Below are 26,037 nucleotides of genomic sequence, written 5' to 3'. Positions count from 1 at the left end.
GAAAACCTGCCCCAAAATGTGGGTGGTACAATTCCATGGTCTGTATAAAAAAAAGGGACCAAGTTGTGCACCAACATTCATCCATCTGTGTCTGCTTTCTGGCTGTGGATGTAGCGCGAGCAGCTGCCTCCAGCACTCTGCACGAGTCCCCACCAGGTTGGCCCTGGACCCTCAACCCGTGAGCCAAAACAAACCTATTCTTTTTAAAGTTGCTTTTTTTCAGGCATTTTGTGGCTGCAATAAGACACGAATACAGCACTCATGGAGATACTCTTTCCCAGCATCCTCTCCTGTGGGAGGAGCCGTTTTCCTGGTTCTTTCCCAAGGGGGCACTTCTGTTCAGGGTCTGCTTCCCTTGAGGGGAACCTCTGTCCAAAGTCATCTTCCACAGGCTCTAGGTAGCCAGCATCCTTTCCCCATGGGGGAATCTCCATTTCAGGTCCCCCTCCATGGAGCACTTCCATCTAGCATCCCTTCCCTGGAGGGAGTCTCTATTCTAGGTTCTCTTGCAATGGGACTCGGTGGCCCAGAAACACATCCCCTGAGGGCAAGTATTCTTTCCAGGTCCCCTCCCATGGTGACACCTCTGGCCAGTATCCCTTCTCCTCCCTTCTGAAGGGGCCTCCTTCTCATGACCCCTCAGGGGACAGCATCCATTATCTTGGGGGCACCGCTTATGCCCGTTACCTTTCCTAGAGGAAACCTCTGCAGGCGGGCTCCACCCATGGAGGCCCTGCCTCTGGGTAAACATCTGTCCCTGACAAGACACTCATTCATTCTCTAGGGACCCTCTACAGCCCACCACCCCATCCCCGCCCCCCTCGGCCAGGATTCTGTCCTCTGGGGGGCGTCTTCGCCCCCGACGCCCCACTGGGGACCCGAAGACCCCCCCCACCCTCTTCCCCAAGCAGAAGCAGGACTTCCGCTGGGCCCCCTCCCCTCAGGCGGGACTTCCGCCCTCGCCCCCTCCCCTGCTGCGCCGCGTTTGTCCTCTCCGCCCGAGGCAGCCGGCTAGTCTCGCGCTCTCTGCCTTGCAGCAGCTGCACGGGATCTGGGTGACGCGGGCTGCGGAAGCCAGGGCTGTGCGGATCGCGTCCCCCGTCTCCGGCGCCTGTCGTCTGTCTGCCCCCTTCTCGCGCTCTTCTCTCCGCCTCGTCCAGGTTGGCTCAGAGCGAGTGGCAAGATGGCGGCGCCCAGGATGCCACCCGCCCGGCTGTCGGGCGTCATGGTGCCAGCGCCCATCCAGGACCTGGAGGCCCTGCGAGCCCTCACCGCGCTCTTCAAGGAGCAGCGGAACGGTAACTGCGCAGGGGCTGCTGGCGGGGAGGAAGAGGAGCGGTGCAGGGGCTCCGGGCTGCGGGCGGGCGGGCGGGCGGACGGGCGGACGGGCGGGCGAGCGAGGCGTGGCGGCGGGCGAGCCAGGCTCGGCCCACGCGCAGGTTGTGGCTCCGTGGCGCGCGCCTAGGCCTGCTCCGGACGAGGCTTTGCCCAGGCTCTTGAGGTGGGGCAGGCGGTGGCAAGGCTGGTCCCCAAGCTGGCAGTGAGGAAGCTGTTTGGTTTGGCTCCTCCGGCGGGCCCTGAGGGCGGTGGCCGGGAGAGGCGTGTTCAGGCTTGCTTCTACCACTGGGTTAAAGGGAGAAGCCCAGGAGCCTGCAGATCCGGACTGGCTTTCTTGACATCTGCTCCACATGGCCTCTGACCTTTCTATTTCTGGCCTTAAAAAAATGGGAAATAGGATGATCGTTTTCAATGCTGTGATGAAGTAAGACGTGGAAACCGAAGTATGCGAGGCTGTCAGTGCCTGTTGGATTTTGAAGTATTGTTGGTGCTGCAGTTTCCCTTCTATTTGATGGAAACGATGTTGGATGATAGCTCCTTAATGGAATGGTAGTGAGGACTTAGTGAGATTATGCATGTTACATCCTTAGGACATGCCTGACACCTGGCACTAAACACGCATTAGCATTTTCTCTTCACAGTCATGGTCTCCCCTGTACCAAGTATGTGCTTAGTTATTGGAGTGCGAGGACTCAGAACCCTTGTTCGTTCTCTCTCTTCCTCTCTCCCCGCCTCTTTTATAAAAATGTGTTTTATTTTAAAATGAGTATATAAAAGTAGGAATCACATACAAAAATACAGATTACTGCGACATGTTGGCAAAATAGCTCCCAGCTGGACTTGAGTAAGGAAGAACAGGAACTGCATATCTGGGGCAGCTGGAGGCCAAAGTCCAACCAGAGCCCACCGTCAGCCCATCACTAATCTGTAAACAATAGTTTCCTTGTTCTCTCTTGTAGGGAGATAACATGCAGTCACAGTGTGTGGACAAAGAGCAGGGAGCATAGTGGCAAGAGCACATAGGCTTGGGTAGGGCTAGTGCTTGCTGGAACTTTTCTTTTTTAAAAAAACAGGTACTTTAATCCCAGCACTTGGGAGGCAGAGGCGGGTTGATCTCTGCGAGTTGGAGGTTAGCCTGATCTACAGAGTTCCAGGATAGCCAAGGCTACACAGAGAAACCCTGTGTTAAGAAACCAAAATAAATGAATCAATAAACAAGCCCTGTGCTGAAAAACCAAACCAACCAACCAACAAATAAATAAAGATAGATAACTGAATCAGGCATAGTGGCACAGGTCTTCAACCCCAGCATCCAGGAGGCAGAGGCAGGTGGATCTCTGAGTTCAAGGCCAGACGGGTCAATATCGTGACACCCTCCCTATCTCAAAACAGAAAAACTAACCAACCCAACTGCAGCAACAACAACAAAAGATCCTGGTCTGAGCACCTTCCCATCTGCAGTCGTAGTGGAAGAGTGTGCATCTAAAAGGGTGTTGAAGTCCCCAGGGTACTGCTGCTTGGGTTTGTGGGTAGGATGCTGATCAGTATGATATTTCATAATGTTGGTTGATCTGATGCTTGGGCCTGTCTCTACCATCCAGGAACTATACCTTAATTGTTAACCATATATTGAGCACTACGAAACAGTCTTTGCAGGGGGCTGAGGTCACAAAAACAAATATGACATAATTCCTTTCATCAAACATACTAGGGGATTGCTGTGGAAACATACTGTAGAGATCCACCCAGTAAAGATGCTGCCTCCCAGAGCCAGTAAAGACAGATAACTGGAGAGGGCCTGGGAAGATGGTTCAGTGGTTAAGAGCAGTTGCTGCTTTTCCAGAGGACCAGGGTTTGGTTCCTAGAACCCATATGGTGGCTCAGGACCATCTGTAACTCCAGCTTGAGGGGATTTGATATCCCCTCCGGCCTCTGTGGGTATCAGGCATGCATATGATATACATGGACGTACACCTGTAAAATTACTAGAGATTGAGGGCTAGCTAGAAAAGACAGTGTCTGTGAAAGGGTCATATACTGATTTTGTAGAGTTGCAGAGAAACAACACAGATATGTCTCGGCCAATTTGAACATTGGTTTCCTTTATGTAACTTGTTGAGAAGATTAAGGCCTGTTACTTTCTTGACTTGGTCTGTTCTGAGAGGAGTTATGGGAAACCACTGATGGTTTCATTAAAAGAAGTGGTTTGATAAAATCTGTTTGTGAGGTGAGGAAAGTCTTTCTGATTGCCATTGTTGGGGATGACAGAGAACAGAGAAGCAGAGGTCGAGGGATGAAGCGGGAGGGGTGTTTAGGTTTTCGTAGCTGTTGCAGAAGTCCCAGGAAAAATGTGCCCAGATTAGGACATTGTGGGAAGGATAGGATAGATGTGGAGGAGCTGTAAGATTGAGTAGGAAGTACTCAGGGACCACTGGATTGTTGTGGGGTGAAGATGAGATGCTTCTGAGGTTTGGTTGCTGTTATTGTGGAACAGTGTCCCTGTTTCAGGCAGTTTGGAGATCAGGAAGGATGAACTGGTGGGTAGGTAGGTGCTCGGAAGGAGAATGCAGTTGTGTGGTGGTGCAGAGTTCTTGATTCTGGCTCTGCTTTGTCATCCAATTGGTTTTTTTGTTTTGTTTTGTTTTTTTGTGTTTTGAAGATTTATTTATGTATTTGGGTGTTTTGTCTGCACGTATGTCTGTACACTATAAGAGGGCATAAGATCCCATTATAGACTGTTGTGAGCCTCCATGTGAGCACTGGGAGTTGAATTCTGGAAGAGCAGCTAGTGCTCTTAACTGCTGAGCCATCTAGAGAGACTTTTTTCTGTCTGTTTCTAGGTATGTGCATGTGTGCAGGTGCCTGTGCATCTCCTGGAAGTGGAGTTCTGAAGGGGGTGTGAGCCATCTGATGTTGGGTGCTAGGAACTGAACTCAGGTCCTCTGCAAGAGCAGCAGGTGCTCTTAACTGTGGTTTTGTGTCTCTGGGTAAATCTGTTTTGTAGCAGACTCCAGATGTTTCAAGGGAATCTTTCCAGTTCTTAAACTTTTTTTTTCTTTTCAAATTTCTGCCTAAAGTTTTTCTTTTAACTTACCTTCTAGTTTTCTAATCCTCTTTTCTTCATCAAACCTGCCATCATTGTGTTATATATTGTATTTTTGAATTAGTATATCTGTTTTTATATTTCTATACTTCATTGAAATTGATGTTCTCATTTAATTTTTTTTTTTTTTTTTTGAGACAGGGTTTCTCTGTGTAGTTTTGCGCCTTTCCTGGAACTCACTTTGGAGACCGGGCTGGCCTTGAACTCACAGAGATCCGCCTGCCTCTGCCTCCCGAGTGCTGGGATTAAAGGCGTGAGCCACCACCACCCGGCCTCATTTAATTCTTAAGCATAATGATTATAAAGACTGGACCTGATAACTTTTTATTGTTAGTTTTTATCGTGTGTGTGTGTGTGTGTGTGTGTGTGTGTGTGTGTGTGTGTTTATTTGGTTCTTTTTATTGAATGCTGAATATTTTGTGTGAAAACATTAAAGCTATTTCTGGCTGTAGTTTCTTTATAAAGTATTTATAAATTTAAAACCAAAATCAACTTAAAGCACATTATTAGTAAGGAGGGAACAACTATTTGTCTATTAATCAGAATAAAATGAACCTTGACCTACACCTTGGACCATTCAGAAAAGTATTTCAACATGGAATATAGATCTAAGTATCTAATTAGTATCATTCTGACCTAGGCAGACTTAAAAAAAATCAGTCTCTTTTAGTAGTACAAAATAATGGGGTTTATTATGTTTTCATACATAATGTCATTGTATTTTGTTCCCATTCACAATCTTCATTAACTCATAGCTTCCCCCACCTCTGTCACTAAGCAATCATTTATCTAAGACATAATAACATTTTCCTATTTAAGTAAAATACTTTATCCATCTAGACTTAAAATTAAACACTTGACCAAAAGATAGCATTAAGAAAACAAAATGATGGCCAGGCAGTGGTGGCACATGCTTTAATCTCAGCACTTGAGAGGCAGAGAGAGGCGGATCTCTGTGAGTTCGAGGACAGCCTGGTCTACAAAGCGAGTTCCAGGACAGCCAGGGCTGCACAGAGAAACCCTGTAAGAAGACAATGTGACAAGGCATAGGCTAAAGTATTTATTACACATATATTTAACAAAAGATGGTTTCAGAATGTGTAAAGTATTTCTACAGTTCACTTGAAAGGTAGTCCATTTTAAAAATTAGGCAATACCTCTTGTGCTTTAATGGAGATGTATAAATGCCAGTCAGTATTATTCGTCACTCAATGTGATTGGGTAGCCCCCAGTGAAAAGCAGTGGACAGCACAGTGAGATACCACTTTACACCCTTTTGGTTGGCTGTTATCTAAAAAATGGGAAAGAACAAGCATCAGTGAAGGTGTGTGGAAACTGATCCCTGAAATTTTTGGTGGTTTTGGGTATTGAACATTGAGCCTTGCACTTTTGAGTTAAGTATTCTGCTACTGAATTACATTCCCAGCTCAAAATTGAATCTTTATACATTGTTGGTGAGAATGTAGAATGTTGTAGCCAACATGGAAACCAGTTTGATGGTTCCTCAAAAAGCTAAGCATAGATTATCACCAAGAAATTAAAGGAATTGTAAAAAGATAAATATTGCATAATTCCATTTATGAACTATAGGTTAGATTCATAGAGAAGTGGATTTATAGGATATCAGGTTTTGGGCAGCAAGGAATAGAAAGTTACTACTTAATGATTAAGAATTTCAAGTTTTAGAAATAGGTAGTAGTGATAGCTGTTGAGTTGTGAATGAAATTAAATCTGTTGAATTGTAGACTTAAAAGTAGCCAACATGGCAGGCCGCAGGGGAGTTCTAGGCCAGCCTGGGATATAGAACAAGACTGTGGCTGGAGAGATGGCTCAGCGGTTAGGAGCACTGACTGCTCTTCCAGAGGACCTGGGTTCAGTTTCCAGCACCCACGTGACTGTTCACAACTGTCTGAAACTCCAGCTCCACAGGATCCAAGACTTTCTTCTGGCCTCCTTGGGCCAGGCATGGGTGTACATACAAACTCGAAGGCAGAACACTCATCCATATAAAAATTAGAGAAAAAAATTAAAAGCAACTAACCAACTGTAACCTCTCAGAATAGCAACAACAAACTGTGTGCTGATCAACATGGCTAAATTAAAACGACATCAACATTTTGTGAGATTGTGGAACAGCAGGAACTCTTACCTGTTATTGGTGGGATTATAAAAGATGTAACTGCTTTGGGAAACATACTGGCAGGTTTTCATAAAGTTAAACAAAAACGTGTGTCCACAAAACACTTGTTAAAGAATGTTCATAGCAACTTAACTGATATGACTAAATAAATGGAAGCACCTTAACTGTCCATCATTGGGAGAATGGCTAACACTTCTGCAATGAAAAGTAATGAACTGCTGACACAGAACAACATGGAAGAATTCCCGAAACACTGAGTGAAGAGAGCCAGTTACAAAGCCTAGACTTTTACCAGCTGGTCTACTAGTCCATGTGAGTGATAGATAGTACACACCCGAACAGTGGCTGCCAAAGGAAGGTGGGATTAGCAGGGAAACAGGAAGGGAACTTCCCAGGGAATGTGCCATATCTAGATGGGCTATATTATTGCATTTTTCTGCATGTAAATTAATTTCCTGTTTTATTTGAGCAGCTAGCACTGGCCTTTTCTACTTACAACTTAAGTGTTACTACTGGTGGGGAAAAATGTAAATACTAAACTTTGGGTGGCAAGGTGGTTCAGTGGGTAAAAGTACTTGTCATGCTAGTCTAATGACATGATCCTCAGAATCCAGGTAAAAGCTGGATGTGTATGTATAATTCCAGCGCTCCAGGACTCCTATGGCAAGATGGAAGGCAGAGAAAGGAGAATCCATAAGAAGCTTGTGGGCCAGTTAGCAACACTGCAGAAAGAAGAAAGATCATGACTTAGAAATGAGGTGGAAAGAGAACCGCTCCCAAAAGTCATTCTTTGACCTTAGCATAGTTAAGGTTTCTGGTGCTGTGATAAACACCATGACCAAAAGCAACTTGGGAAGGAAAGGGTTTATTTCAGCCTCTATGTTTCAATCACAATCTATCATGAAGGGAAGTCAGGGCAGAAACTCAAGGCAGGAGCTGAACCAGAGGCCATGGAGAGAAGTGTTGCTTACTGGCTTGCTCAGCTTGCTTCCTTATACTATTCAGGACTACCCACCCATGGGTTGCACTCGTTGGATAGGCCCACCCACATTAATCATCAGTCAACAAAATATACCACAAGCTTGCCCATAGGCCAGTCTGGTGGGGCATTTTCTCAATTAAGGTTCTACCTCTTCCAAAATGACTAGCCTGTGTCAAGTTGACATAAAAAGTAGCCAGCATAGACCTCCACATGTGCACTATGGCACACATGTACTTGCATGCTTGCTCACTTACTTATTAGTTTGTACACACAAATAAAAAATATTAAAAATTAAATAGTAAAATTTGCTGTAAGAAAAGTAGAAGGTTTGGGTATTGTTAACATTGTTAGTGATCTGGTGCTTGGGGGTTTTGCTTCATGGACACTTTCTCTATGCTAGACAGTGCTTACTTTATGTTTCCAGAGGCTGAGCTGAGCCAACTGATGTGTGAATGAATGAAAATCTAGGGAAAAAGATAAGACAACTAATGTAAGAATGCCTTGTGGGGCTGAGAACTGCTATGGGCCGCTGAGTCCTTAATTCCCCAGGAAATGTGGATTGTATCTCTTAATTCATCCTTCTGAAGATGCATGGCTTAAGTAGTTGATTAGCCTGTTGTCATTGGTTGAAAATTGATCCTGATGTCATTGGCTGGCTGGGTCCAGGTGTGGGCTGAGGCCACCAGAGCATGAGTTTCAGTCTGCTCTTCTGCTTAGGTTTTCTTTGGTCTGAGACTGTCTGCTCCATCAGTCTTCAAGGTGGATGTGTTGGCTTTTTAGTTTCAGACTTGTCTGTAGTGAAGTCTTCCCATTGCATTTCTGTGTGTGAAGGTATATATCTTGTTTGTAAGTTAGGTATAAATTTTTAATTTTTATAACCAAACAAACTGAATTTTGAGGTGTTAAAGTGTGAACTTCCCTCACTGTCTCTTCATTTCATAGTGGAATGCCCTTTTTCTAGGGGGGCATGTTTGAGTTCTTTCCACCGTGGGGGGTCCTGGGAATTGAACTCAGGTTTTCAGGTTTGTTACCAAATCCACCAGGCCACCTTTTTAGCTCATTATAATAGAATTCCCTTTCTCTACCAGTCTTTTCCCATTGGATAACACTCTTTTTGAGGGCAGGAACCATTGTGTTTGGGGCATCTCCTGGCAGGGTGCCAAAACTGTTTTGATATTCAGTAAACACTGAATTGAATAGCACATTGAACATTGAGGATATGCCAGTTGGCTCCATTGAGGGGAAAAAAATCACTTCTTATCAGTGCTAGTCAATAATAATTATTTTTAACACTAAAAAGCTGTTCAGGGTACCATGATAATTTATTATTTGTTTAACTACCTATATTGTTTTTCTCCTTGCTGTGGCCAAATGCCTGCCAAAAAGCATCTTAAGACGTTGACTCACTGAATATAGTTTGTCATTGCATGCAGGCGTAGTGGTAGGACCTTGTCTTAGAGTTTCTGTTGCTGTGAAGAGACACCATGACCATAGGAACTCTTAAAGAGGAAAACATTTGATTGGGGTGGCTTGCATTGCAGAGGTTTAGTCCGTTATTGTCATGGGGGGAAGCATGGTGGTGTGCAGGCAGATGTGGTGCTGGAGAAGGAGCTGAGAATTCTACATCTGGATCCGAAGGCAACAGGAAGTGGACTGACACTAGGTATATCTTGAGCATAGGAGACCTCAAGGCCACCCGCACAGTGACACACTTCCTCCTACAAGGCCATACCTACTTCAACAAAGCCACACTTCCTAATAGAACTGCTTCCTATGATTTTAAGGGACCAGTTACATTCAAATTACCACACCTGTGAACCACTGCTCACATTGTCGTGAGGAATCGAGGTAGGGGGTGGAGGTAATGCTGGTGCTTTCTGGACTTCTCTCTCTTTTTTTTTTCCACTCCTACAGTTTGGGTGTCAAGTCTTCCTCAGTTAAACCTCTCCAGAGATACTTTCATTGACATGCCTAGAAGTGTGTCTCCTAGAATGATTCCAGATCCAATCAATTTGACAATGAAGATTAAGGAATTTGCCAAGTTTCGTGGGGCAACTATAGTTTATATAGTAAAATGAACTCTATTTGGCTTGCTTCCAATTACTAACAAAGAAATAGCACAAGTGTTGTGACATTAAATTTGTAAATGCCTCAAACCTTCTTGATCTCTTTGTACATACACACTTGTAATTTTTCTTCATAATTTATTTACCATTTCAATTCTCATTTTGTTATGGTTTGAGTATAAGATGACTACCACTAGTCATGTATTGAGTGAGGACTTGATTGCTAGCTGATGGGTTTTGGGAATTGATTGGATCCTGATTGCTTTGATCAATGGATTATCCACTTGATGAATTTATCACATGATTGTACTATTGAGAGGTAGTAAAAAGGAGGAGGTGGGGCCTAGTTGGAAGAAGTAGGTCACTGAGGATGGAGTGGTTCTCAACCTTCCTAATGCTGCGACCCTTTAACACAGTTCCTCATGTTATGGTGAGATATGACCAGTGGTTCTCAACCTTGCTAATGCTGCGACCCTTTAACACAGTTCCTCATGTTATGGTGACCCCCAACCATAAAACTATTTTCGTTGCTGCTTTATAACTGTAATTTTGCTACTGTTATGAATTCTACTGTAAATATTTTTGGAGCTAGAGGTTTGCCGAAGGGGTCGTGACTTACAGGTTGAGAAATGCTACCCTAGAGGCTATATTATGCTCTGGTCCTCTCATGTGTTTCCTTTTCTTTGCTTCCTGTCTGCCATGAGATTGTTCTCTACTACATGCTTCTGCCAACAGGATGTTCCACTCAAGCTTCTAGGGCCAGGTGACCATGGGCTGAGTCTACATACCCTTTGAAGTTGTGAGCCAACAGAAATCCTACCTCTTAGAGGTTGTTTTTGTTAGGTATTTGGTTGTAGTGGCACAGAAATAACAAATAATATTGGGATTCTTTTTGATTTCTAGGTCTGTGTACTGTGTTTTTGCCTCTTTTCAAGACCATCACAGAGTATTAAAAGCACTTAATTACCTGCCATTCCCTCAGAGGCAGGATTCTTACTTAATTCTGTATTCCCAATTCTTACATTCACATCTAGCACATAATGGGCATTTGATAGTATTTTTATAATTTTCTTGAGCCATTATATGTAAAATAAAAGTACAGGAGAGACTCTAATTAGAAATATATAGGAAACATCAGTTACAACAGATGGGTGATTTCAAGGGATAGAAAATGACTTGTGATTCTGAGTTGCTTGCATAAATACGTTGACTAACTTTCATGAAGAAAGCAAATAGATTAAGCCCTTCAGAGGTCAGCATACCACAGGAGTAAAATATAAATCTGTCTGTGTACACTCATACACATGGATTTTCCCTAAATATTACTGAGCCTGTGGCCAGCTAGTCTTTGACTGATCCAAAAGACCAAAACACCGCTCCCTAACCCCAACAAAAAACCCAGACAGGTCATCGGCTTAGATGCCATATGGCATTTTGACTCAGCCATGATTCAGTTCAATTGTTTGAGAGAACATCAGGTTCATCTATAAAAAGAATTATATGATGGCCATCACCTTTATTTTTACCTATTCCGTGAGCTGTAATACACATGGAGCTATTTGGTAAGGTGTTCTGACTCAGCTTCAAAATACAGAAGTGCTCAACATGAGGCCACCTCTCATAGCAGTTGTCTTAAGTGGATGAAGTAGTCAGGAAAGAATTTCAGCCAGCAAATCAAAACAAATAAGGGTATGTTTGTGACTACCAGGACCCTGAGAAGGGCATTTTAGCTCTTTCATTCTTCCGGTCTTTTGTAGTGGTCACTGGACTCAAGGGCTTGGTCAGTGGTCTGTGAGTCAGGATACTGAAAGGTTATTCAGCTGAGCCAGGTTCTCTGGCTGGGAGACTAGATAAGCTATACTTCTTTATTGCCACTGAGAAGTTAATGTGTACAACCCCTCGAAAGTGGCTAGCACATGATAAGAACAGTTTAAATGTTAGCTTCTGTCTTTGTCCTGGTCACCATTATCATGATCATGCTCACCAGAGAGAATAGAAATTATATCAAAAGACATTAAGGAAGACTTACATGATGAAATGTATCAGTATATTATTGAAACAGCAACAACAAAGATATATTTTTCCCAGGTTTACCTGTGAACTCAGTGCCATTCAGAATAACATTTCAGTAAACGTTTTGTTAGAAATGCTACTCACTTTTGGAGGACAAGCCTTTCCCAGAAGCTTTCAACAGTGGGAGGGGTTTTCTGTCTTCTGCATTTTGTAGCTTGAGATGGGCTAGGTACTCCCCTTGATTGTCACCAGTCAAGCAGACTTTTCTCCACCATTCTTGTTCTTGTCAGTGTCTCTACTTGACTCTTGTTTTTGTTTTGATTTTTAATATATATATATATATATATTTAAATTATGTATATCTGTCTGTGTATGTGCTTGTACGTGTCATGCCCATGGAGTCTAGAAGAGGAGCTGGGGTTACATGCAGTTGAGAGCTGCCTATAGTGGATATTGGGAGCCAAACTCCCATCCTCTGTAAGACCAGCCAACACTGCTAACCATTGAGCCATCTCTCCAGCCCTTCTGTTTGTGTGTTGGTTTTGTTTTTTGTGACACGATCTTGCTCTGTAGTCCATGCTGTCCTTCAGCTCAGCCCTTCTGCCTTAGGTCCTAAATGCTGCCACTACAGACTGCGCCACCTTGCCTGGTTCCCTCTTACGTTTTTGTCCATGCTGTGATAGTATGCTGCCTGATGAATCAGTCTTGCAGTTTGAATATCTGTGGGCCACTCCATCCTATTCTTTGAAGTTTGGCTTTAGTGTACTCTTAACTGTGTATTGCTTTAATTGTCTTCAATCTTGGTCATTTCGGTGTTTGCATGGGTAATCCATTCATTGCCCAACCTCATTTCCTTGACTGTCAGTGAACTCAACTTCTAAGTGTTCTTTCACATTGCCACGTGTTACACCTTGTCTGGACCTTATTTTTAATCTAGCTGCTTTCTTCATGCTCAGTTTCAGTTGCCCCACTTCTGGGACCCCTGCTCTAACCTGCCTATTGATTTCAGTTTCCTGTCCCTCACTCTTTGTTCTTCATTCCCTTCCTAATTTCACATTCTCTTCTTAGTTCCGTTTGGATTCACGGATCTAAACGTTCCTTTGCATCCATCTGCAATTAAATTTCACTTGTTTGTGTTGTTACCCAAATAACTGAATGAGGCTAGAGGAAAAACAGTCACATTTAATCTATTGGTCTCTTTAAATTGACAATTCCCATGTAACAAGGCTTTTAATTTTTGGTAAGTCATAATTGTATGCATTTATGGGGTACACTGTGATGTGTTGCTATCCATGTAATGTGAATGACTAAATAAAGTTTATTAACATAAACATCAACCCTCAGACCTAGCCTCTTTTTTTTTCTTTCTTTTTGGCTTTTTGAGACAGTTTCTCTGTGTAGCTTTGGAGCTTGTTCTAGAACTCACTCTGTAGACCAGGCTAGCCTCTTGAATTCACAGAGATTCGCCTGCCTCTGCCTCCCTAGAATTAAAGGCATACACCACCACCACCCAGCCCCCCACTTTTAAAGCAAAACCATTCTTTAAGTATAGCAATATAACTTACATATTAAATAATTATAATATAATGATTTGATATAGTTTTAAACAAAAATGAAAGAAATAATTTCAGGTTACAAACCCCCTCACCTCAAAATAATTTTTTTAAAAATCACTTTTTCTGAATGTGTCAATTCAATAAATGTATTCAGAGACTAATCATGCCCAGTTACTGTTGTACTGCTGGTTAGTGGAATTCAAAAGAAAGGCCAACTTTCACAGTCACTGCCTCAAAGGACTAACACGTGTATTCTTTTGGAATGCAAAGATGGTTCTTGCTACTTCAAAGCACAGAAAGTTAAAGTCACATTATGTACCACAATTGTGTTGGAGTTGAAACTCAAAAAAATAAGCTTTATATCTTCTTTCATGACCTTTTATTTTGGAGATAGGTTCTCAGTCTGTAGCCCTGGAACCCATTATGCAGACCAGGCTGGCTTCAAACTTGGATAGATCTGTCTGCCTCTGCCTTCTGAGTGCTGGGATTAAAGGTGTGTGTTACTACAATTGGCGTATGAGTCCTTTGCCTATACTCCATCTTTCTTCATCACCCAATATTACCCTCTTTAGGTCTTCTAATTTTTTATACTGGTTTGGGTTATCTACACATGTACATTATAGGCTAGGATCTGCATATAAGAAAGAACATGTAGTTTTTCTTTTCTGAATTTGGGTCACCTTGCTTAATATTAAACTTACGAGGTCCATTAATTTTCTTGCAAATTTCATTTTTATTCCTTTTTTTTGTTTTTTATAGTCAGGAGTGTTTTTTTTTTTTCTAACACAGTAAGTAGAGAATGTTAGCTATAAATTGCAAACCCACCATTCTTATCTGATCAAGAATTATAGCGCCTCCTGAAGGGGGTGCCCTATTCTCCGAGGTAGTACCCAATATCTGTCAGTGTGTGCAGTAGATGGAGAGAGCTTCTATTTCATCTCTCTGTTACAAAAATCCGCTTAAACTTACTCCTCAGTTAAAGGACATAATCAGTTGTTAAACTGATGATAACACATACTATATTGGATCTTAGCCAAAAGAACAAGAAGCAGTGATTCTATTTTATTTTTACAGCTGAATAGTACTATACATATATACCGTATTTTTATTATCCTTCCATCTGTTGATGGATTTGCTATTATGAATAGAGCCACAATAAACATGGATGTGTAAGTATCTCTGGTGGGGTATGGGGCTTTTCAGATTCGGTATGCTCAGGAATGGACTAATTGTGCTATCTTTAACTTTTTGAGGAACATCCAAACTTGTTTTCATAGTGACTATTAATTTGCGTTCCTACAAGCAGTGAATAAGGGTTCCTCTTTGCCCATATCCTCTCTAACATTTGTTATTAGATTTCTTGATAATAGTCATTCTGACTGAAGTGAGGTATCTCAAAGTGCTTTTAATTTTCATTTCCCTGATGAAGAGCGACGTTGGACCTCTTTTTTTTTTTTTTTTTTTTTTTTTTGGTTTTTCGAGACAGGGTTTCTCTGTGTAGCTTTGCGCCTTTTCCTGGAACTCACTTGGTAGCCCAGGCTGGCCTCGAACTCACAGAGATCCGCCTGGCTCTGCCTCCCGAGTGCTGGGATTAAAGGCGTGCGCCACCACTGCTCGGCTGACGTTGGACCTCTTTAAAAATAGTTATTGGACATTTATATTTTTTCTTTTGAGAAGTGTCTGTTACTTTATTAGCCCGATTGTTGATTGGCAGTTTTGTTTTCTTAGAGTTTAATTTTTCCAGTTCTTGGTAAATTCTGGGTGTTACCTCTTCTGATGTATAGCTGATGAAGATGTTTTCCTATTCTGTGGGCTCTGCTTGCTTCGCTGATAGATTTATTTATTTATTTATTTATTTATTTATTTATTTATTTATTGCTGTATAAAAACTTTAATTTCATGGAATCTCATTTGTGGATTCTTGGGTCTAGTTACTGTGCTATTGGAGATTTTTTTGTTATTGTTTGTTTCTAAACATTCTTGCTGAGCGTTTATTCTGTTTTCCTATAGTAGTTTCAATGTTTTAGTTTTTATTTAGGATTTTTGATCCATTTCCAGTTGACTTTTGTATAGGGTAAAGATACGATCAAGTTTTTTTTCTTCCCAGGGGGACATCCAGTTTTGTCAGCGCTGTTTGTCAGCGCTATTTGTCTTTTCCACTGGGTATTTTTGCTGCCTTTGTTGAAAATAAAGTGACTATTGCTTTTTGTCTTTTACCTTCCAGGTCCCCTATTCTCTTACTATAGCTCTGTAGTATAATTTGAAGCTGGGAATTATAATATCTCCAGTTGTCTTCTTTCTCCTTAGAATTTGTTTTGGATATTTGTGGTCTTTTATAGTTCCATTAAGATTGTTGGATTGTTTTCTCTAGATCTGTGAAGTATGATATTAGAAACTTGATGGGTATTGCATTGAATATATGGATTAATTTTGGTAGTATAGTAATTTTCCTCATATTAATTCTACCCATCCAGGAACATGGAAGGTCTTTCCATAGTCTGAGTATCTTTGGTTTTCTTTTTTAAAGACTTGAAATTTTCATTATAGAGATCTCTTTCACTTTGGTTAGGTTTAACCAAACTAACCCTAGGTTGTTTGTTTGTTTGTTTGTTTGTTTGTTTATTTATTTATTTATTTATTTATTGGTTTTTCGAGACAGGGTTTCTCTGTGTAGCTTTGCGACTCTCCTGGAACTCACTTGGTAGCCCAGGCTGGCCTCGAACTCACAGAGATCCGCCTGTCTCTGCCTCCCGAGTGCTGGAATTAAAGACGTGTGCCACCACCGCCCGGCTGTTTATTTATTTATTGAGTATTACCTAGCAAGTACAAGGCCTTGGGTCCCAGCACAGGGGGGAAAAAAAGTCAAAATCTGATTTTTGCCTACCTCGCTGGCCTTGTAGTGTGTTCAGTTGCTGTTCCTGTGATCAGCTTGCTTGCTTCCTTCCTTTTCTTTCTACTATTTATTTAATGTGTATGAGTGTTCTATCTGCATGTATGTCTTTATGCCAGAAGAGGGCATCAGATTCCCATTCTAGATGGTTGTGAGCCACCATGTGGGTACTGGGAATTGAACTCAGGACTTCTGGAAAAGCAGCCATCTCTCCTGCTCCCTCACCCCGCCTCCTTTTTTTTTTTTCTTTTTTGAGACAGGGTTTCTCTCTGTAACTGCCCTAGCTGTCCTGGAACTCACTCTGTAGACCAGGCTGGCCTCGAACTCACAGAGATCCACCTGCCTCTACCTCCTGAGTGCTGGGATTAAAGGCGTGCACCACCATGCCTGGCTTAGCTCTTTCTTTTTTTAAATTTTCATTATATGTAATAAAACATTTACGTGTGTGAGTGTGTATGTGTGTGTGTTTGACAGTATGTGCCATAGTGGAGTCAATAGAAGACAACTTACAGGATTCCATTCTCCCCTTCTACCTCCTGGGCCCCAAACTCAGGTCATCAAGCTTAGTGTCAGGTGCTTTACACGCTGAGTCATTAAAATGAGATCCTTTAAATGTTAGTCAGATATTATCACCCCACTGCCCAAATCTCCTCGGTCTATGGTAGTTGTGCATTGTGGTTCTCCCTCATCTATACTATGCATTAATCTTTTGTTGTTCATGGGGCTTCATCCATTCTGGTCCCTGACTTCCTATGATCTCAGCTGTGCCTTTGCCTCCCAGCAGATTTTCCAGGAATGAATGTAGTTGGTACCCCCCCCCCCCCTTATTTCTGTACTCAAATATTGTATTTTAAAAGAGAGACATATTTATTATATGTGTGTTAGTGTTTGCCTGCATATATGTATGTGTATCACATGTGTGCCTGGTGCCTGAGGAGGCCAGAACCAAGCATTAGATCCCCTGCAACTGGAGTTCCCAACGGTTGTGAGCTGCCCTATGGGTATAGGGAACTGAACCTGGGTCTCCATAAGAGTAGCGAGTACTCTTAACCACTGAGCCATCATCTCTTCAGCCCTCAAACGTGGCTTTTTAACTGTTGGTTTTTAAGTCAAATTCTTAGTAGTTTATTTATTTATTTTTGTTTTTTTGAGACAGGGTTTCTGTGTGTAGTCCTGGCTGTCCTGGAACTCACTTTGTAGACCAGCCTGGCCTTGAACTCACAGAGATCTGCCTGCTTCTGCTTGCTGAGTGCTGGGATTAAAGATGTGTACCACCACTGCTGGGCATCTTAGTAATGTTTTACATACATTCTTTTAATTTTTTTAGGTTTATTTCATGAATATGAGTGTTTTGCCTTTATATATGTATGTGAACCATATGTGTGCCTGATGCCAGTGGACATAGGACGAAGGTATCAGTCAGATCTCTAGGAGTTGGAGTTATGGATAGTTGTGAGCCACCATGTGGATGCTGGGAATTGAACTCAGGTCCTCTGCAAGGGTAGCAGGTACTCACTGCTGAGCCATGTCTCCAGACCCTCACATATATTCTTTCTCTACCACAGTTGGGTGGCTTTAGTCTTCTGTATGTTCTAAGTACCGGAGGTATCTTTTTCAGTATGCCTTCTGGATTGCAGTTGTCACAGAAAGTGCACACCCCACCTCTGGAGTAGGCATCCCTCTCCTTCACACCTTCCATGCCAGCATTGTCCTAAGTGTCTGTCCCACACACTTCTTTCCTGGGTTCTTGTGTCTGGTCTAGTGTTTGCTTCCATCTCCGTGCTACTTTGTCCTTTCTTCTTTCCTTTAGCACGATGCTGCTGACCTACATTTGCTCTGATGAGGAATGAACTGATTGTGATGAGGATGATGGGAAACGGGAAAACATGATTTTGTGGGGCTCAGAGAGGACTGTGGTATGTTAGGAATCTTGCTAAGACGGGAGTTACCAGACCTGGCCCACCACCTGTTTTATTATGGCCTATGAGTGAAGGGTGGTTTTTACATTTAAGTAGCTGCCACCTGAAAGTGATGGGAACTTTAAATTGTGATATTTACAAGAGAGTATTCTTTTACAAGATCCTGCTGTGTAGGCCAGGATGGCCTTGAGCTTGCTATCCCCTTTCCTCTGTTTCCCAGATGCTGGGATTACAGCACAGTAAGCCACATTTGGCCATCATGAAGTTGTTTGTTTGTTTTTTTCCCCTCTTTTTTGGTTTTTTGAGACAGGGTTTCTCTGTGTAGTTTTGGTGCCTGTCCTGACCAGGCTGGCCTCGAACTCACAGAGATCACTTGCCTCTGCCTCCTGAGTGCTGGGATTAAAGGCGTGCGCCACCACCGCCCGGCATGAAGTTGTTTTTTAAGATTTGTTTTTAATTAGGAGTATGTCTGGGAGGGTGTCTGTGTCCATGATTGCCAATGCCTTCAGAGGCAGAATGGTGTTAGAGCTACTAGAGCTGAAGTTAGAGGTGGTTGTAAGCAGCCTGATGAGGGTGCTGGGCGGGAACTCCAGTCCTTTGCAAAAGCAGTAGTCCTTTTTAACCAGTGAGCTGCGTCTCCAGCCCTAACACAGTAGAGTTTTATTTGAACTAGCCCTGTTCATTTGTTTAAGTGTCATCTAAGGCTGCTTTTCTGATGAAGAGCAGGGTTAAGGTGTTTTGGGAAGTTTCTGGCTGTCAGAGTCTAAAATACTTGCTGAGATGCTCTTTACACATAACTTTTGTGACCCAGCAAAATGGATTGGTTAGGGCTGTCAGAGACCACCTGAGCCTGGATGGGAGAGAGGAGAGGGTAGTGTACAAAGGAGAGCCTTGGTCTTGGTAAAGGTGAAGTTCAGAATTTTACTGTAAGCTCTTTGTGTGTGTGTGTGTGTGTGTGTGTGTGTGTGTGTGTGTGTGTACACACACACATATATATATATATATATATAAAATTTCGGCTGCTTTTGATCAACCAGATCAAATCAATAGACAAATTTTGTTTTATATAACAACTAGTGATTAGGAAAAAAACTATGAACTTTTAATTATTTTTCTTAGCAACAATAGTTAAACTACTATAAATACATAAGCCAGCTTTAAAAAAAATATGGTAGGTATTAGAATAATTTTTAAGCAAGTGTGATTGTCTTAGTTGCAGTTACAATGTCTAGCAGTTAGTTTCCTTTTCAGTAGGAGGTCCACTGATAAATTAACTGTAAAATGTGTGTACATATGGTATATTAGGCTTGTCTAACCTGTGACATATAATCATAGGTAGTTTTCTTTAATTTTACTCAAACAGGACTTGCCAAGACCAACAAATGTGTTGAAACTTGAAGGAAATGAAATTCTACCTTTTGTGTAACTCAAAGGAATTTTTTTGTCCTCTAATACAACATTTCATTTATACATTGTCTTCAGGGTATGCATTCCTATCTAATAGGGACGTCTAACGGCTGAAGTTTAATTGTCTCCATAAGTACTCTGCCTTCTGCGAATGAAGTAGCTAAGCTTCTTAAAGCCTCTGTGAATATTTTTGTTAGTTTGGTTAAAGTAGGACTGACAGCAATTATTATTAATAATGTTTGTAATATGGGAGCGACTGACTGATCTTTACCAGCTATTCCATTGTCATTAATCATTACATATTTAGATACATTTCATTGTCCTGACTGTGAACACTGTGCAGAACTGTAATGCTCAGTAGGTTTTTTCAAGGCTGTGGAGAAGGGAGAGCAGGGGGGAGAGGTGAATGCTTTTACTGTTGTTGAGAAGAGCGTCTTCATCCTCTAATAAACAGTGCTCATGTTTGTATTATTTCAGGCAGGGTTCATAGAATCCATAGCTATTTGCCGTAAGACTCTGGAGGGATGTTTTTGTTGTTTCTTTCTCAGCGTTTATAGATGGAAACAAACATTTAAGACATATTTCCCACCCTCAGGAAGTTTAAAATACAGTTAATTTGGGCTATAGACTATCCTTACAAATTAATCTGTTTGTAGTAATTAATGGGGAAGGAGAAATGAAATATGCCAAATAGGAATCACAAGACATATATCTACATTAGAGCCACATCTTACAAGGTGAGTATTCTTCTAGTTCTGCATCTAGAATATGTGGATCTCTTAGTGGGAAGAAAAAGAATTAAGCTAATGTCTAAGGTACTGCCTCCAAGTGCACCGACTTTCCTGGATAGCAAGGTACAGGCCTGGACCACTTTGATTGTGCCACATGTCCTTGCTATTTAAGGTAGAAAAGAAAAAATCGGTCAGTGAGTACCAGTGGACTAGAAATACAAAAGAGTCAGCTAGTCTCTAGTTTGCAGGATACAGAGTTATAGGGCATACACTGGAGAAGTAGATGAGTTTCACCAGGGATATGGTCTTCAGAAGATTTCTGAAAAAGGAGATGTTTAGGCTGGAGGGTGTAGCTCAGTGGTAGAATATTTTCCTTAAAATCAGAATCACAGGCCAAGTTTTCGAAGGCAAAGAACTAGGTGGAGACAATGTGCCAAGTGTATGCTGGTGGAAGGGCACAGAAGATTGGAAGTGCGTGGTGCTTTCAGGAACCCATGGGACTATAACCTGGGAAGAGCAAGTAAAAATGATCACTCTACCGAGTGATCATTTTCTCTGTTCTACAAACACAAGTTATTTTGTATCTCACAGATGTGTCATGTGAGCTTACTGTGTAGAAGCTATTTACAATTATTTGGATTTCAGGAGTCTTTTGATGGGTCTTAAGTTCAGTTCCATTTTGTTTGTTGTTATTAAAGTATAATAAGGACCCAGTGCATCCCTGACAAGTGAATATGTAAGACTGGGAATTATCTTTGTAGGTTAGTTCATGAACTTAACTCTTTTTTCTGTGATCTCTACATTATAAAATCACCATTGTTCTTGAGAACACCTATCTTCTTTAGTCTGTAGCCAGAGTTTTGTTCAAACCATGTGCTGCTTCAGCTGTCAGCTTCTAGAGAGACAGCTGGTAAGAGATCAAGGGGTGACTGTCTTCAAGGGAAGATTGTGGACAGTGGTGTGCGTCTGTGAAGACCGTGAAGGGCCAGCTGAAAGAATTCAGACGGACTCCATCATCCCAGGTGTGAATGCACATCTCTTAGCCATCTGAGGAGAATAGAGAAGCTACTGGAGATTAGTCTAGTTGGAGAGCTGTTTTCTTGTTATTTTTGCACTACTAAAGTTTGAACCTAAAATTTTGTGCATACTAGTCAAGTGTGGTGCCATGAGCTCCCTCACTTCTGTTTTTATTTGTAAAACCAAATAGTAAATGTTGAAACTGCACATCAGAACACATACAGGTAATTAGATTGAACTTTATCATAGAAACTGTGATACTCTTGCCATTCTTCAGTGTGTTTCAAACTCTTGGGTATTTTCTCCAGCATATTCATTAATCCTTAATGCTATCATGGGAGTGTTAGTAAATGCTTCCTTTTTTAAATTTTCATGACAGTATTGTCAGCAAAAATGTCTTACATATGTAATTGGTTGATACAGTTGCCTAGGCTGGTGAATTTCACTTTTTTGTTTGGTTACTAAGTCACTGAAACACCTGGGTCAAAGTTTTATGACCTGTCCTTGGAGATAGTTCTGACTGGAGGGGTGAGGGGGGCAGTCAGATAATTGTGTTTCTCAGTTTTTAATTAATTAATCAATACCCTGTCTCTTTCCTGAAACAAATTTCAGATGTCTTAAAATTAAATTAATTTAAAAAAAGATAAGGGGAGAGGGTAGAGTTGTAGGTCAATGACAGTTTCTTAGCATGTGGGAGGCCCTGAGTCTGGCCACCTATTTATGTCTGAGAAAGAGATAAATGAGGAAATTGGGGAGAAGAGAAAAGCCAGATAAAGTGGAATTCATATTGTAAGATATGGGCTATATATTTACCTCTAGATTTATCAAAGATCCAGCCATAGGAAAACATGGGATGTCCGTCTCTATAAGACTGACAGATACCACATAATACACAGAAGCCATGTGCTATGTTCCTGGTTCTGGAAAGGAAGGGACATTTATGGAATGTCTTTGATCATATCCAGGCATCACAAGGTCATTACTAGTTTACAGTTTCTGTGGTCTGGCTTAATCTTGTCATTCTACATTGAGAACAGAGAACACTCACATGGTCAGGACTGTCCGTAAGAGTCTCATAAATATCTAACATGGCAGTTATTCTTAGCCCAGGCTGTCTTGGAACTTGCTGTATGAACCAGGCTGGCCTTGAACTCCGGAGATCCACCTGCTTCTGCCTCCCAAGTGGTGGGATCAAAGGCATGTGCCACCACCATCCCAGCTTTTGTTCTATCTTTAAAAGCAGATTACTGTTTCCTTAGGGGATTTATGAAATGAGGAAATTGGCTTTCATTTAGGTACCAAATTGCACTAAAAATTGTCATCTTCACAGCCCAGGAATGATAGGAGGCTATATTTCTGGCATGAGAGAAGCATGCACAGACTGAGGTGACTGAGAACACAACTGTAGGTCATCTTTCTGCTGGGCACTCATCTTCATAGGGACTGGCACACTACAACCCCTCCCCTGTTCCCTCTCGCCCTTCCTCTCACTTGCAGTTGCACATGTAAAGTTTGTGTGGTTGTTGCTGGCTTCATAGGATCTGTAGAGAAGAGTGGCATGCTCTCTTGTCCTCTACCTAGTCCTTTTAGAAAATTGTTTCCTGTAACCCAGTGCAAGGTCCATATTGGGTAGTGGCAGATCCATACCAAGAGAGTTCATCTAGACAGGATTTAGATTGTCCTGGAGTATGCAAGTACTAGAATCAGAGAACTTTCATTGGAATTATGGCTCTGGCATTCATTGGCCAGGTGATGTGGGTAAGCAACTGCTTCTCTTACATTGCCTCTAAAATGGATCTTAAGATTATTTCAATGGTCGTGAGAGAACATGTGTAAGGACTAACAGCAGTGCCCCACACGTAGTAGCTACACAGTCTACACTGCAGCTCCTAACTTCTGTTTCATAAAGAAGGAGCTGGAGTAGACTAATCTAGCTTCCCCTGGCTCGAGTAGGTAAAGCAGTTTTGGGGATGGGACATTTGGAAGTCTGTCAGTCCCATGTGTCCCCCCCATCCCCACCCTCTCCTCCCACTCCAGTTTATAACAACTTTATCTTCTTCCAGGGAAACAGCACCCAGAACGATCTTCCAGAGAGTCCTGGATATCTTAAAGAAATCTACTCATGCTGTTGAGCTGGCCTGCAGGGATCCTTCCCAAGTGGAACATCTGGCTTCCAGTCTTCAGCTAATCACTGAATGCTTCAGATGTCTTCGGAATGCTTGTATAGAGTGTTCTGTGAACCAGAATTCAATCAGGTAATGACACATTTCTCTGAGTGTTTCTTATGTGTTGGCTAATGTTTTGGCTTTATAGTATTACCTGTTGTTTTTACAAAGCTGTCCTTTACCTCTACAGGGAAACATCCTTTATTTCTTGTATTCTCTTGTTTAACAAGAGGGATTATTCAGCTTTCCTATTTGTAATTTGTAACTTGTTTTGAGGTATTTGATTCTTCCTATGGCAGTGATTTGAATTTGGCATTGGCTCCATATTTCTAGGTTCAGCCTGCCGAAGTTCACATGTAGTTCTTGGCTTCCTTTTAACTGTAAATGTTTAGTTACCCTGTATTTACATTGAGCAGGAATATTTCATAAGTTCCTGAGATGATCTGTCTTAAGACTCTAAAGCTCAGAACACTTTCTGTCTGTTTTAAGCTGGGTCTGTTTTTGACAAGTGGTAAGTCCTGAGCAGAGGATGCTCTCTGCTGCGCTTTCCTTTGTACAGCTCTCATGCCTAGAGCCCAGCTGCTTTTCCTTGGTGGGTTTTTGTTGTTGTTGTTGTTTTTGTTTGTTTGTTTTTTGTGTTTTTTCCTGAGACAGGGCACAGAGATCCACCTTGGCTCTGCCCTCCGAGTGCTGGGATTAAAGGTGTGCGCCACTATGCCTGGCTTTTCCTCTTGCTTTTATAGAACCAACTTCTTATTACATTTTTTTTTTTTTTTTGAACAGTATTTTACTTGAAATGAAGTCGGAAGCCACAAGCAGGATGCTCACCTTTCTTTCCTGGATTTGCATCTAGACAGGGCCTCAAGGCCTCTCCATCACTGTTGTGATGGGTGAAGTTGAACTGGTCCAGGAGACATTTGATTCCCTTGGCTACTTAGACAGTCTTACACCTGAGGCTTTAATATGATTAATGAGATTTTTAAGATGAAAGGAAAGGAAGAAAAGCTGGAGTTGTTTTAACATCAGTGCTAAAACAAACCTGCCATCTCTTTACAGAAAATGGAGAGAAATAACAATAATCTTGTTAATAATAGTTAATACTTTGCTTTTTTTATAGCTAATTAAAATTGTAAACATTTTTAAGATTTGTTTTTTATTTTTGTGTCTGTGTGTCTGCCACATGTATATTATGGGTGCCTATGGAGTCCAGATGGGGGTGTGGGGTCCTCTGGAGCTGGTGGGTATGGAGAATGAACTTGTATCCTCTGGAAGAGCAGCAAGTTTTTGAAAATGCACCATTATGTTCTGGAAACATCAGCCAGAATGCCAGTTTCTTTTGTACTTTCCCAGGTGGGGAAGGACAGGGAAAGGTGGGCATCTTTGCTGGGCTGGTCAGCATGGGGAAAGGTTTGGTCCTAGGAGCTTTACTTGCAGTACCTTGTTTTAATCCTTGGGTGTTGTAGCAATCCTGCAGAGTCACTGTATCCAGGGTAAACATTAGAACGGAGAGTTGTTTTCTAGAAGTACTTTGACCTTGAAGAAATCATTGTGGAAAACAGTGATTGTTTTCCATGAATTGTAGAATTGTTTTTCGGAGGGAGCATTACAGCCTGTGCATGACTTTGGTCACAAGACTCCCCTGGCACACCTGGGCCCTGCAAATGGTACACAATAAGGAGTCAAGTAGCAAGGGCCTGATGCTTTCCTTTAGAGAAACAACGGGATTAGATTAGAGACCTTGGTATGAGGAACTTGTTTACTCAAAAAAAAAAAAAAAATCTTAGTGTAACAATCAATAAATATGCCTTTGTCTGGCTATGGGAAGTTCAGTCCCCCAGAGGCTGGACTTCCCTGCTGCCACACAGGCCTAAAAACTCATTTTGGAGTGACCTCTTTCTTTCACCGATTCGTGCAACATAGAACACCCGAACACTAGGGATAAACTGAAGAACACTGTGCTAGTTTCCTTCCAGTGTTCCAAAGGAAGAAATTGTGGCTTGGAGAGGTGAACTAGTCTGAAGTCACTGATCGCCCAGGGAGCCAGAGATCCTCTTTCCAGCTCCATGCTGAAAAGCAAGTCCTTGCCATTGCTGAGCCACCCAAGGTCCTGTTGTCTGGGATTATGCCACCTTCTTGTAGTCAGTCATCTGACTTTGGACACAAGACCCCGAGTGCGTGGAAGAAGCCCTTCTGAATAGCACTTCCCCTTTTCATAGGGTAGTGACTGGTAGGGGAGATTCCTTAGCCCGTGGTCTCTGTGGGATAGCAAGTGTGTGGTACTTCTGCCTCTGCTGGTAACACTGTCACCTGCTTTCAAACAGTTTGTATTCTATCTTCTGGGCAATATATGCCTACTATAGAAATTGAAATAATATAAAAATAAATACCATGGGAAATGAACTGTTCAGCCTATGGCGTGGTCATTAAAGCAAGGGCAGCACATGTAGTCATGGTTACCTCTACTGTGTGCAACTGCTGGTTGGTACACACGGAAATACAAATATAAGGGCACTGACTTTTCCCTGGTTTTGTTTGGTTCCTAGTATTCTATTGTTGATTTCCAAAGGGAAACTCCAATCATTCGAGGCATTAGTTCTGGGGAAAAATTTTTAGTCAGAAATACAACAAAGATTCCAGTGGGAACTTTACAGACAGTTTTAACTAAAGTCAGTATTTCTGAGCTAGTCAGGATTCAGATGGAAATGTCCAT

General features: G+C 42.0%; 1 protein-coding gene and 1 non-coding gene across 2 annotated transcripts in view; one reads left to right on the top strand and one right to left on the bottom strand.

The window, feature by feature from the left end:
* Positions 1 to 971: 971 nt before the first annotated feature.
* Positions 972 to 26,037, top strand: part of Atxn10 (ataxin 10) — a 144,243-nt gene continuing 119,177 nt past the window's right edge. The window contains exons 1-2 of the mRNA XM_059247801.1: positions 972 to 1,296; positions 23,223 to 23,417. Coding sequence (XP_059103784.1) covers positions 1,184 to 1,296; positions 23,223 to 23,417 — 308 coding nt within the window. The 5' untranslated portion in view covers positions 972 to 1,183. The remainder of the gene's footprint in view (positions 1,297 to 23,222; positions 23,418 to 26,037) is intronic.
* Positions 14,060 to 14,251, bottom strand: LOC131897260 (U2 spliceosomal RNA). The gene has a single exon (XR_009375620.1). It is a non-coding gene; the product is annotated as a U2 spliceosomal RNA (small nuclear RNA).

This window comes from Peromyscus eremicus, chromosome 20, assembly GCF_949786415.1.
Source record: "Peromyscus eremicus chromosome 20, PerEre_H2_v1, whole genome shotgun sequence".
NCBI classification, from domain to species: Eukaryota; Metazoa; Chordata; class Mammalia; order Rodentia; family Cricetidae; genus Peromyscus; species Peromyscus eremicus.
Note: the sequence above shows the minus strand (reverse complement) of the source record. Positions and strands in the feature narration are given on the sequence as shown.